Source organism: Amia ocellicauda, chromosome 3, assembly GCF_036373705.1.
Source record: "Amia ocellicauda isolate fAmiCal2 chromosome 3, fAmiCal2.hap1, whole genome shotgun sequence".
Taxonomy (NCBI): Eukaryota; Metazoa; Chordata; class Actinopteri; order Amiiformes; family Amiidae; genus Amia; species Amia ocellicauda.
In genome coordinates, this window is record NC_089852.1 from 18622563 (window position 1) to 18637136 (window position 14574).

Genomic DNA, 14574 nt, shown 5'->3' on the forward strand with positions numbered 1-14574 from the left:
CAAAATGCTTTGCTGTACTCTCCACCTACCATTCCGCTCTCCCTCCGCCAGCAAATCATACACGATATGGATGTTAATCTTTCTACCCTCCACAGCCTAGCTGCGCATGACCCCATACTTACTAGGATCGTAGATTGTGGCCCTGTTTCAGCCACTTTAAAAAATCCTGACCCCAGAGCTTTTTAACCTCTAACCATGTCTTTTTTCACCTGTCGCCATATCCTGTGTTCCAATTTCCCTGACCACCGCCGTGAATTAGATGATAACATGTCCATTACTCTGGATTTCTCAGTTCACTTTGGCGGTTCCACATTTTAGACTTATCACAAGCAGTTTTCAGCCAAGGCAGTGACCTGCCTGCAGCAGTGGAACCAGCACGTTTATTGGGGCACCTTGGAAACAGAACTATACTGTCGGCTGTTTTCTGGTTTGCACCCACTTACATGTATTATTTGCAATTCTTCCTCACACGCCTCTTTGCACTGTCCCCACACCGAGCCTGCAGCTCCCACTGTCCCTTCATTTTCCCGGTCGTCTCCCGCTCCCCCCATTTCCCAATCTTCTGCCAAGTGTGTCGACGTCCACGGTTGCCCTATACTTTTCACTGGAGGCAGGCAGGTTTGTAATAACTCCACAGGTTGTCACGCTTCCTCTTTATCTGCAACCACTGTGGTCTGAACGCGTCTGAACTCCTTGCCCATCCTAATTCCAACTACCAACTACCACCTGCATGGACTCTCCTTCGGGTTTTCATCTGGCCTCATTTCCATTCCCTCTTCCTCCTTATTCTGTCGAAACCTGCAATCAGCCATTCTGGATCCCGATTCCATAGACTCGCTTCTTTCCAAGGAACTCGTTTCAGGGTTTCTCACACACCGACAGCCCCCTGCCTCGCTCTCTCAGCAGAAAACACCATAACCCCCCCCCCACACACACACACACACACACCCCGGAAATATTCTGCCTAGGGCCCCTACAGCCACTGCTTTGCGGTCTCGCCCCCAGAACCCTACAATCTTACTGGTCCTCCTGGAAACTTTTCCAATACTTTCATATTTCATTCAATATCCTTTTCCCCACTTTCGACTTACTAACCATTTCTTCCCACATCAGTTTCCTACACCGCAACTTGCATCTCAGAGTCTCCTCCATCATAGTGCACCTTTCAGGCATTCAATTATTTCACAAAATGTTTACTGGAACACCCAGCCTGCTCATGTCTCACCCCCAAATCATCCTCCTTCTCAAAGGACTACAGGAGAACAAAACTCCTCTTCCTCACTCTCACCTACCCATCACAACTGACACGCTCATGCACTGCATTTTTACTTTAAAAAATCATTATCACTCACCTGCCATGGACCTGACACTCCACGCCATGTTTGTTATTGCCTTTTTCGGTTTTCTGAGATGCTCAGAATTCACCGCTTCAAACTCTCATTTCAATCCTACCATTCACCCTTTCATCAAAGACCTCTTTTTCATTCCACCGACTGCTTCATTTTTCGCAAAAAACATTATCGAAATACTGACACATTGCCGAACAAAATATAATATAAAATGACATTCAATAACAACATATTTTCTCTCTGTGCACGAACAATAGGCAACATTTTGTTTGTGTGGGTGTTGGGTGCAACATGTAATTTGTTACCGCTCTGTACACCTGTATTAGCAATAATCAGTTATTTCCACTTAACACACAGAGGCTGTGAATAAACCCGGAGCTGCGCCTGCGCAAACCTGTGCCGGTCAGGCTTTCTTTCCACTGTGCCTCAACCGTGAGAGGCTTTAGACAATCCGCAGTGTCTGAAACTAGAGGAGCTGAGAGCATTGTCAGGGTGTTTTCTTGTATATATTTTCTTGATTTAATACAGCGAAAATGTAACCACTCCCACTGTATTGTTGGGTGGGATTAACTACAATTTTAACCAGCTGCTAATAGCAAACTACACAACTGTACATCATGGGGTTTAGATTAAAAATTAGAAGAGAGTAGCATCTAACTAAACATGAAAGTGCGACTGAGTACAGTGGTGTAGTGTTGTAGTAGCGGCTGTGTGAATGTTGTGTTTTATTCTCTGCGAGAAGGTCGTTTTGTGGCGCAAATCGGGTTAGATTTAATACCACGATAGTTTAGCAGCACAATTTCCATTCACAGACATTCACAGATTGAAAACTCAAAGGGTGCCACTGCCTGTTACTGGAGGGAAACTAAATGTTTTGTTTAATGTAGGGCTGTGTGATATGTTGATATATATCATGTGACGATAGAAGAACGTCTATCGTTTATTTCGTTGTGTCGCAAATCCCACTCTTTACGGCAATATTTTTTGTCATTTGGACGACGCTTTGCGTTCTTCCCGGTCCATCCACTCGTGCCGGACGCGGCAAGAAATGTGCATCAGAAACACAGACAGACATGGAGGAGAGAGACCTGACACACAATACCCACAATAACCAAAGATACTTTAATGCACAAGTGCACACGTTCCCCGCTCTCGTCGTCGGGATAAACTGCAAGCACCCCCGACAATACACCATCGCCCCCCCGCTAATTTAGATGTATATAATTTGTATAACATTAAAGAATAATAAAGTTTGTTTGCATTTTAATAAATTGGAAAGCAATGCAAACAAATGCAGAAAGTTTCATTTTCTTTTTATTAAGATGGTGAATCGAAACGCGACAGTCAGAGGAGAAATGTCCCTGTCTAGCAGATACTAAATGCGCCACTATAAACCCGGCTGTGATAAATCTACCTGAATCTACCATTTTACAGCGCATGTGTTGCGTGATTAGTATTACTTGTGTTATTGTTGTTATGTGACTGTAAATCATACTGTATATATGTATATATGTATATATATATGCCATAACAACATAACACACGTAATAGTAATCATACAACACTTGCGCTGTAATGTGTTTCATTCTGCATATATTTACCATGACAGCCTGCATGTGGTATTTGTTAGTTTTGCATATTTAATGATTAACAAAATACTTCTAGTTTGAATGTCTTTGGTCTTATTTTGTAGCTTGATTGAGTAAAAATAAGAAATATCGAGAGATATATCGTGTATCGTCCAAACTTCTAAAAATATCGAGATATTATTTTTAAGTCATATCGCCCAGCCCTAGTTAAGTGTATGTGTTAGATGTTCCCATGTACTGCTACAGCACAACTGTTTAAGTAATAGTTTAAGTAAGGTGTGTGTATTACATTTGTCCCTTTTTATTTTAGATCGATCTTCCTTCTGTCATAGGTGTCTGAGATGGATTTACCAGTGATTGGGAGGATGATGGTAAATGAAAGTGAAAAATACATGAACAAGAGGACACTGCAATGTAAAAGTGTAAAAAAGTGGTTGAGATGTAAAAAAAAAAAAACAATACACACACCTTACTTAAACATTCATAGCAACACGTTTTATCATACTTCTTGCCTTGCGTTACTAGTACTCGTATTATTTTGATTTCCCCTATGCCCCCTTTCTCTTGGCCCTTGACTGTGACCTAACACTTTACAATCCAGGATGTAAGACCTCAAATATTGTATACACTTGTGTAAATGGGAATTTACAAAATGTATTATGCTTTAAATTGCACTGTATTATGTAAACTGGATTTTTTAAATGTTTTATGCCTTGAACTGCACTGTATTTTTGCACTTTGTATTGCGCTTATATTTTGTAAGTCACCCTGGATAAGGGCGGCTGCCAAGAAATAATAATAATTAATAACTCAGTTATAGCAATACAATGTCCACAAAGTCAAACAGGTATCTAAAAAGTGTAATTTAATGTAGCTTCACTGATTCAGTATGACTTTAAATTAAAGTCTGCGTTATATAGGTTGCATTACTACATTACTTTTAAATAATCGTACTAGACATTAACGATGGGCCTAGGACTAATTGTTAATGTTAATTAAATGTTTGTCCCCTTTGAGTAAGACCGAATTGAAAGTGAAATTGGAATGATAAAATATCTTAACCATTACCAATCACTTTTATTAAGATTTACGGATAACATGTAACAATCAAAAACACAATTATGTGTGTGTGTATATACTAACATTGTCACAACATTTTCAAAACATAGCGGTTTTCACAACCTTACCACAACGTTGTGTGTAAGTTGAAACAAAAACATTTCTACAACTTTATTAAGTGTGGTTGTAGCAAGGTTGCCACAACGCTTATTTGAGTCAAGTAACATTTCTAATGTTGTTACAACGTCGTTTCAATGTTGTGTTGGCCCCAACCAACCCACAACCATACTACAACATTTTGAGGATGTTGTGTGTTAGCTGGGACCTTACATAATACATTATAGCCTACATAATGGGGTGTATTCATGAAGGGTTTTTACTCAAATTAGTTTTTTTATTATTTTCTCACACAAACAAAAGTATATAGCCACGAATGAAAAATGACTTGCTCACACTCAGCATCTTTTAGATCAAATTGTACACTCTGATGTATAGCCTACATATTAACTTTAATTTACATTTTATTCCATTTAGAAAAACAATAGGGAAATACCTTTTTAACATCATTGATGAATATAGCCCACTATCTCAATCTCAATAAGATTACAGATGTTACTGTTAACAATACGTAAATGAACAAATACATATACATGCGTATGCTGTCTTAACTACTGGTTCTGTACAGCCACAAATGTTACCACATAACCCACGGATACTATAACAGTATTGATACTACACACAACAAGCAGGTCGTGGTCTCCCAGTACAATACAGTACAATGTGGGACTTTGTGGTGTATTCAGAGCCCTATTTAGAAAAGCTATACCATTTCTAAGACGTGGATTTTAAAAGACGTGCTTCTCAAAACCATACATTAAATCGTCTGCAAAGAATATGTGCTCGGACAAGTTACAAACACAGTAATGAACAAAGTGGCACAACCACAAGAGGAAGGCTTGGGTTTTGGATACATCAAGAGAAACAACTAATGAAAAAGAACATTACAGCTGGAATTCTTGGGTCCAGTTAAAAGAAAAGCGAGGAACAAACGAGGATCGACCAAAAAGAGGAACAGCAAAAAATCACCAAACAATAACATCTTTTAAAAATGGCTTTTGTTCACTGCTGATGTGAATCTGAACTCCACCTATTTCAACTGGCACCAACACAAACAAGTACTGGGAAAAGTCATACAAAAATTCCAGTTATAGCAGGATTTGTTCACCATCCGCGTACAAGGCCACAAAATAATGTTATAGTGTTTAAAATTTAAGGGGATTTTTGTGAATGCTGCGTTTTCAACAAACCCTAGGACAACCGGCTTTGCCAGCTGTCCCAGAAAGAGGTTTTCCTGGTTGCACACACGTGTCCCCAAACTGAACACTTTCATTTGAATTCAGTCAATGGAGTACTTGGAACTTGGCGTGTTCTGTGGAAAAGAGTAGCTGTAGATCGAAGTAGAAATTGCTTGGAGAGGCCTTCATGCGGTAATGGATCCTGATGGTAATATATATATATATTCACACATATCAGTACATAAATACACACGCACACATGAATTATTAGGAACTGAGTTCTTACTTCTATTTTGCTATCCCATACATTTTATGAGTGTTTTGCCAAAAAAGAAACTGATACAGATAATGTGTAATCTTAAGAGTGAAGACAGTACCTCATTCAGGAGAGGATTCTGAGTTACTGTTGTGCGCCTCCTTCTGCTGGTTGCTTATTTTTATTTTCCTTTGTGTGTTTTTTTTCCTTACTCTTATGGTGGAGTAAGTGTGTTGATGGACATTAAACTTATGTGAGACATAACAGATGGGATGCTCTAAGCCACTTGTGTTTTCCTGGACAAATCCCAGGACTTTAGAGTCAGGTTATAAAAACATTGATCAAATAAAAATGCATTCAAATAAAATCCAAAACGGGCCAACATAACAATATTTTATTTTAGATATAAATAAAATGTAGCCTAATGTCAAGTAAAAAAAAACTCCCCTACATAATCCTGATCTCATCATGTTGCCAGACATAAATAATGGCAGGTCATCTCCACCATATAAGATATGTCCTGTAGTCAGAGACGGATCCAATATGAGACATGCTCTGCTGTATTAAGGTGCACAGCCTCAGGGTTTTAAATTAACAGGGAAACCTGTGGAGATTCAGACAGACAGGCATCTTCCCCTCTGTAAAGTATGTGTGAAGAATTGAACATACAGATAACCCCATCTCCCATGTATTAGAATAATGCATTTCCTATATATGATGGGTCTATTCTTGTCACCCATAGTCCTAGGATGAGATGGTAACTTATTTTTTTTTAATACAGTATAAAATATTTACCTATTTTTACATATGCTTCTATAAAAAAAGCGGCACTAATGACTAATGTAATAAAGAAAGGAAAACAATACTGCACCAAAGGATACAATTAAAATGTTTTTTAAATGGGATAACCACACCAAATATTATATTAGACAATGGATATGAAATATCACTGGAACAATGAACACAGCCTTGGATTGGGGAGCACAAATAGTAATGTTGATAAGTGGCCTTAACGGCAGTACAAGTCTCTAAGGCAATGCAATTCACATTTAATGAATTTCAGAATCAATCCTAAACTTTATAGGTAACCAGGGCAAAGACACCACTACGAAATATATAGTATAAAGGATTTGGGTTTCTGTCAAGAGCCCAATAGCTATTTTCTGTCTATACCATTCAGCATATAAAGAAGATGCTGTTATGTCTGCACACTGAGTTACAGTGTTGCAGTGAGTTACATTAACACATAGTTCTACAGTGTGAGTATTACATAGCTATGTCTGATGTACAGTACTGTTATGATATGTCATTGATAATTGTGTATTGTGTGAGGACTTCCCCTCTCGAGAATAAATCGTTACTTGTTTTACTGGAAACCACTGTCTCGGAGTTGCCATTCCTAACACAACATTCAACACAACAGATGCATAGTGATAGCAAGTATAGCATGAAAATAATCAAATTACATCAAATTGAATATTGGAAATATGTAATTTGTTTTAAATGAAGTGAAAATATTAATGCAATGTGTATTTGAAACTATATTACACTAAGGCTTTTTTTTTCAAATGGCAAGAAAGCTTATCACAGGGAACTGTTTCTGTAACAAGATTAATTCAGTGAAGTGGTCAACCTACAAGGCTGGAGCCACCCCTGCTGTGTGTGTATCAATGTTTGTGCTTTGTTTGTAGATGAGGAATAGGGCTTTCGTTGTACTGTGTAGAGCAATTGTGGTGTACTTTTCAGTAACATGTGGCTTGGATATTCCCTTTTTTGCATTAAATCCAGCTGTTATGCATTGTAAAATGACCACTCTGATTTATGAGCTTTACATAGACCCTGGCACTAAATCCACTGGGAGTAATGCTGGTGCACTTTGGCATTGTAAATTCAGCTATGCTAAAACTGCCTTTACATTAGACAAAATACACTTAAATGCACATCTTGTGAAAGGCTGATCAGTGGAGCAGATTAATATTTTGCTTACATTGTGGTTTACCATAATTAATGTTTTCTTCTTCAGAATGTGAAATCATCAAGACATGTCTCAATACACACACACAAGCAACTCTTATCTGATGTGAAAGGAAATAGAAGTGCAATGCAAGACAACTTTCTTGAAATGTAGTATAATTCTGAATACAAATGTAATCTGATGACACAGGGTTATACGTGTTATATGGTTATATGTGGGGGATGTTTTCTTGGCACACTTTAGGCCCCTTAGTGCCAATTGGGCATCGTTTAAATGCCACGGCCTACCTGAGCATTGTTTCTGACCATGTCCATCCCTTTATGACCACCATGTACCCATCCTCTGATGGCTACTTCCAGCAGGATAATGCACCATGTCACAAAGGTCCAATCATTTCAAATTGGTTTCTTGAACATGACAATGAGTTCACTGTACTAAACTGGCCCCCACAGTCACCAGATCTCAACCCAATAGAGCATCTTTGGGATGTGGTGGAATGGGAGCTTCGTGCCCTGGATGTGCATCCCACAAATCTCCATCAACTGCAAGATGCTATCCTATCAATATGGGCCAACATTTCTAAAGAATGCTTTCAGCACCTTGTTGAATCAATGCCACGTAGAATTAAGGCAGTTCTGAAGGCGAAAGGGGGTCAAACACAGTATTAGTATGGTGTTCCTAATAATCCTTTAGGTGAGTGTACATTGCTGATAATGATGTATCACAGGTGTTTGGGATTTGTCTGATTCTGGATTAACCTATGAGAAGCATACTGATTAATTGTGAAAGACAGTAAATTCTAAGCTTGTTGTTGGTGACACCAAGCCTCTTTTTGATTGTGGAATTTTACATTTCAAATGTTATCTTAAATAATAGTGTGTGAGATATGTTTTGGATATTGGTTTCCCAGGACCCTCTTGAAAACCAAATGTTTCCATTTGCCTTGTATATAGAAGATTATTGCATAACCTGGTCTTGGGTTTTTCAAAAATGTATCCAGAATGAATGTGGATTTGAGCTCAGAATAACTTGATTGTGTATGCAAACAATAACTGATCTGTGCGCAGAGATGGTTAACTGTAATGTGCCCTGCTAGAAATAAGCGTTTTTGTGATTGTGAGGTGCATGTGCTGAAGGTAATTCTCTACATTATGGCTGATAGAGCCCTGATTTCAGCCAATTTTCACGTCATAGTTCACACGCGGGCCGGGCATCGGGCCTGTTTTAGGCCCCTCCTCCTTTTTATATTTTAGACATTCATTAATTAAAAGAAATTATGAGAAGTTGATTATGGTAAAACAAACATAGAAAGATGTTATATAACACTGTCACGCATGACACAGTCTGCTCACGCACACACACGCACACAGGTTTCCCACAGAGCGCATGCTACCGCGCCTGTGCAGACCGGTTCGCACGGTGTTCAGTGTCCCCGCCGGCGGCAGCAGCGTGTCATCAGCGTAGTTGGAAGAGGACAGAAGAAAGCGGGACTGGACTGAAACCTCCACTGTGGATGCTGTACTTTTTCTCCACGATGCTCTGTAAAAACACTGTTCTTCTGGCTGTAGCCATGTTAAGACTAGGAGGCTGTCTTGTTTTTTGTTTGATTGGACTTTATTTTCATTAATCTAACTGTTGGAAACTATTGGAAATAAGAATGGCCATGTTCTGTGGTGACGCCTTGATTTTTTAGATAATATAACCTGCATGTTTTTATTTTTATTTTATTTGTTTAGATTGTACAGCCCATTCGTTCGTTTTTCCTCACGCCATTGCGAGCAGTAGAGCAGCCTGGTCAGCTTGTCAAAAATGCCTTTTTACTGTGGTGGTGATAATAAACATTTAAACTAACATTGTGTGATATGCTTGAAGTGTTTTATATCTATCGATTATATTGTAGGCAAGTCAAATGTTGATTTGAGAGGCTACATTGATCAAACGTGATCAACTCACTGTCGGTCGCTGGCCACTTGGTCGTCACATTAAAAAACAAAAACTTTAAACAAAAAATGCTCCAAACATTTTTCTAAATTAACTTAATAAAGAAACGAAAAGAAGTAACTACTTTGCCATTAAAAACAAAACTGAACTATTTTAATGGCTGCAAAAGTAATATAGGCTGTGTAATGCCGAAAAAAAAAAACACGGGCTCCAGTCGTACTCAGGCCGAGAATTGTGATAAGCTGTCGGACAAGGGCCGGGCCGGGGCCTGAGCGTCTCGGGCCAGGGCCGGGCTGGGGCCTAGATTTGAGGCCCGTGCAGGGCTTTAGCTGGGAACACATTTAGGCTTCTAGCCTCTTGCTTCTGATGTAAGTAATGTCATCTGTTTAGTCTCTTCCTTTGGGAAAATAGCCACTTGGCTGCCATTCCTCTCTAATATTATCCATATGTTTTATATTGCCATAGGGCAATACTGTTAATTCTTTATGAAAAACCTTCAAATATCATTATTTTTCATGCAATAAGCAGCATTATTCCAGTTGTTGTTTTTTGTTTATATTTTTCTCCCACTTTGGCAGAATCTAATACATTTCTTAAGGTGCTGATACAATTCAATAAACCCTGCTGGATTGACACCCTGCAGGACCAAGAGTTGCTTACCACGTCTTTCTTGTCTACATAATATACCTACATAATATACTAACTTAAAACCACTAAGTATTTACCAATATACTGGCTTCTCATCCTCATCACTTGAAGCAATGCCACTATTTCCTTTTCAGGCAGGTAGAGATGCACAAGGAGGCACAGTGCACATGCAGATCCTGTTCCAATCAGTGGTGTACCTTTGTAGAACACTTCCATTTCCTGTGTTTCAAATTTAGTTAATCTTTGAATTTTCTTGAATAGTAATACAATACTTTCCAAACCATGCACAGCTATTAAACTGTACTTTGTTCATCTTGTTTTCCCATAGTTTGACCTGGCCTCAGCCCAGGTTATGCACCAGGGCAGGAAGGATTTGCTGAACAGAGCGTGCAAGGCATACACCAAAAAGAGACGCGTCCTGATCCCCGAGGACCTTAAGCATCTCGTCGTGGATGATCAACACGAGCTACTATACTGCTATGTACCTAAGGTAGCCTGCACAAACTGGAAGAGGGTCCTGATGGTGCTGACTGGGGACGGCAAATACAGCGACCCCCTGAAGATCCCTGCCAATGAGGCTCATGTGGCAGGGAACCTGCGTACCCTCTCTCAGTACACCACCGCAGAGATCAACCACCGGTTGCGCACCTACCTGAAGTTTGTGTTTGTGCGGGAGCCCTTCGAGCGCCTGGTCTCAGCCTACCGCAACAAATTCACCCGCAACTACAACACAGCCTTCCATAAGCGCTACGGCACCAAGATCATCAGCAGACATCGGGTCAACCCCAGGGAGGAGGCTTTGGAGAAGGGCAACGACGTTTCTTTTGAGGAGTTTGTCTACTACCTGGTGGATCCCCGCACCCAGCATGAAGAGCCCTTCAATGAGCACTGGGAGCGGGTGCATTCACTCTGCCACCCCTGCATCATTCACTACAATGTGGTGGGCAAGTACGAGAGTCTGGAGCAGGACGCCCGATACATCCTGCAGCTGGCAAAGTCCCGGGATGTGGTTCGCTTTCCTGCCACGGTCAAGAGCTCCCGCACTACAGATGACATGGCCGCCCAGTTCTTCCAAAAAGTTAGCCCCTTCTACCAAAAGAAACTCTATAACCTCTACAAAATGGACTTCTTATTGTTTAACTATACCATACCATCTTACTTGAAGTTTTAGATGATTTTTAAAATATAGAGAATGGCTATAGGAAGTATTCACCCTACTTGGACGTTTTCACCTGAAATGTTGATTTACACAATGGGGAGAGGTACTTACTAAAAACCTGAAATGTTTTAATTAAATAAGTATTCACCCCCTTTGCTATGACACTCCAAAATAAGGAGCACGGCCAGGATCAGGCTGTCCTCCCAAACTGAGCCACCAGGTAAGAAGGGTATTGGTCAGAGAAGCCAATAAGAGTCCTTTGACAATTCTGAAAGACCTACATCATTCCATGACTGGGATGGGAGAAACTGTCATGGGTCATCAAAGTTCAGGTTCTCCATATATCTAACATATGGATGAGTGGCAAGAAGGAAACCCATGTAATATCCCAATTGGAATGTGCAAAAAGATGTGCCAAAAGGTTATGTGGTCCAATGAAACAAAAATTTAACTATTTGGCCTCAATGCAAAGCGTTATGTCAGGTTCAAACCCAACACAGCATATCACCCAGGTAACACCATCACTACTGTGAAACGTTTTGGTGGCAGCAACATGTTATGGAGATGCTTTACATCGGCAGGGACTGAAAAGCTTGTAAGGGGAGAGGGCAATGTGTTTCCCCATCCAACCTGACAGAGCTTGAACAGGTTGCTACAAAGTATGGGTACATTTTGCAGAATCCAGATGTTCAAACCTGATATTGACTTACCCCAAAAGACACAGCTACCAAAGGTGGTTCTATCAAGTTTTCACTGAAGGGGGTGAATACTTTTCTTCCAAGACATTTCAGTTTTAAAAATTGTCATTAACTTTTTTCACAATGTTTCTTTCTTGCCTCTTCAAAATCTTGAGTAGGTTGTGAAAAGGAAAGAATCACATTTAATTACATCACAATTCCAGGTTATAGCACAACAAAATGTGAATAAGTCCAATACTTCCTATGCTATAATACTTATAATGAAACTAGGCCATCTCTGGGGCTCAGTATTTTCACTTTTCTTGCTGGTACAATTTTTTTGTGAGGTTACTTATTATTGAAAAGCCCGTTATTTGAAATAGTGGGCATTGTTTGGATCACTTTAATCACTATCCTAAAATTTGTACCACGATATTCTAGAAAAATAATCAAAATAGCAGACTCAAGGTCAAACCCTTGCCTGCATTTTCATTGTCTTTGAACTCAGTTATTAAAGCCTAGATATAAGTTTATTTCACTTTAGACTGCAGGAAAACTAACATTACATAGGCAACACATTTTCTTGGGAGTTTTTGGTATTTTTCAGCAGACAGGCCTTAATGGCTGTATTTGTATATACTATTTTATTGTTATGTTTTCCTTTGATGGTTTATTTATTGCTAGTTGTTTAGTCAGGAAAATGAATGACTTCTATGATTTAGTGACAGACAAATGTACAATTTATTTGTTTTGGCTTTTGGCCTTTCCCTTTTAGGTGTCCCTTCCCATAAAAGTATCTTGATGATATGCAACATGGTTTACTAGCACCATTTCATGGCAAGGTACTGATGTCTCCAGTAAACTAATCTAATATGTCATGACTGTATTTTGGTATTGTTGGCTGTATTTGTGGTTCCTTTTCTGAATCATCGCTATGCTACATATCTTGCACTCTTTTACATTTTGATTTCATTTACAAAGATTTTACAGTGCTGAAGTATCTTAATACTTCTCTGTATGTTAAACAGTGAATTCTCCACAACTACAGCAAACTGTAATTTGCATACTGTGAGCTGAGCAGAAGGGTGGGACAGTGTAAGGACAGGTTCTAGTATTACTTTCCAAAAAAATTTAATGTTATGCTTCACAGGTGCTCAGTTACATGTCCAGGCCAGGCAAACATTCTCATTGTATCAACTGTACTGATGTACAATTGTTGAGTTAAATACAATTTACAGAGCTACTACCAGGAAAGAACAATTATTATTTTAGAAAGCTTTATAATTCATCATTTTTTGTTACAACAAACAGCCATAAATGTTGCAAAATTCGAAATGCTTTTTAGGCAGTTGACTTCATAAACTAGGTACTGAAGCAACATAATCTGAAATTTGGAAAAGGAAGCGGATGTATTAAATGTCATAGAGAATTTGATTTCCTGCATGATGAGGATATTTGTATTATTTTAAAGAGATGTTTTATTTTAACTCCACAATATTTTGAAAAATATGGCAAAATCAATAATAATAGTAATAGCAGACATCTATGTGAAATTAAGGCATACAAAGCAGGGGCGTCACTAGACTTCAGCTCACAGTGATTTCTCCGGTACGAACGGGGGGGGGAATCAGAATTGGATCAAAAGATCAAAAGGACTTTTACTAAGAGACGAAGCCCGGGTCTAACGATAAAAAAGTAGGATAAAAAAGCAGTACTAAGCATAAGTGGACAGAAAACGTATTGGTCAGGTCACATGGTTCGTTTTCCATTGCTGGCACCATGCTGCAAATTGACATTTTTTGTTTGACCACATTTACTTTTAACTAAAGTTTTTGTATTATTAATTATGGATTTATTTCAGCAGGAAATATTAGTTGCAATAACAGTGTTCCAGAAAACAGTGAGTCTACTACAAGTCCATACTTATTTTCCCCTTTTGGATAGTTTAATATAAACGTATCTTTTTAATTTGAACCAGTTTGGCCTAAGTATTATTGTGGCATTGATTAAACTGTAGCTTTTCAAATTAAAAAATATAATTTGCATAACATTGCAGACGAGGTACGTATATACCTTAGGTATATCCCAAATTAACTACAGGTAGGTTTTTAATGTGGGTATTCTAGTCTTAAGAAGGTGGGGGGGGGGAAACAGTTGCATAAGGAACATTCCTTGATGTAAGATGCGGGTGTTTGCTGAAATGCAGACATTTCTAATCTCTGGAATCTCAATCTTCCCTTGGGGTTCCAGAGCATAGAGGTAGTTGTACAGTAGTTAAATTGCCCTTGTTTCTTTGAAAAAAAAATAAAGCTTACATTTATTTTAAATGTATTTGTGAATTATTTTTTATTCAAAATTATTAAAAAATGTGAAGAGAAGACATAAGCATTTAGAAAGTACTAACATTTATTTACAAAGTAAACAGTGTATGGTAAGTGGTATATAAAATGTGTACGTCTAACTTTCAAGATATTCAATTAAAATCAAGCTGCTCATGTGTCTGACATCACCTGCAGCTGTTGGAGAAACGCTTTGATGTGCTGGATATGCCTGTATGTGCCATTTTTTTAGAAGTTGTGAGAACACACCCTGATACAGAATACAAGCTGACTTCTTGAAAGTGAGA

General features: G+C 38.9%; 1 protein-coding gene across 1 annotated transcript in view; it reads left to right on the plus strand.

The window, feature by feature from the left end:
- LOC136739535 (carbohydrate sulfotransferase 11) overlaps positions 1 to 14275 on the plus strand; it is a 66771-nt gene extending 52496 nt beyond the window's left edge. The window contains exon 3 of the mRNA XM_066698367.1: positions 10441 to 14275. Within this exon, the coding sequence (XP_066554464.1) occupies positions 10441 to 11283 (843 nt within the window). The 3' untranslated portion in view covers positions 11284 to 14275. The remainder of the gene's footprint in view (positions 1 to 10440) is intronic.
- The last annotated feature ends 299 nt before the right edge of the window (positions 14276 to 14574 follow it).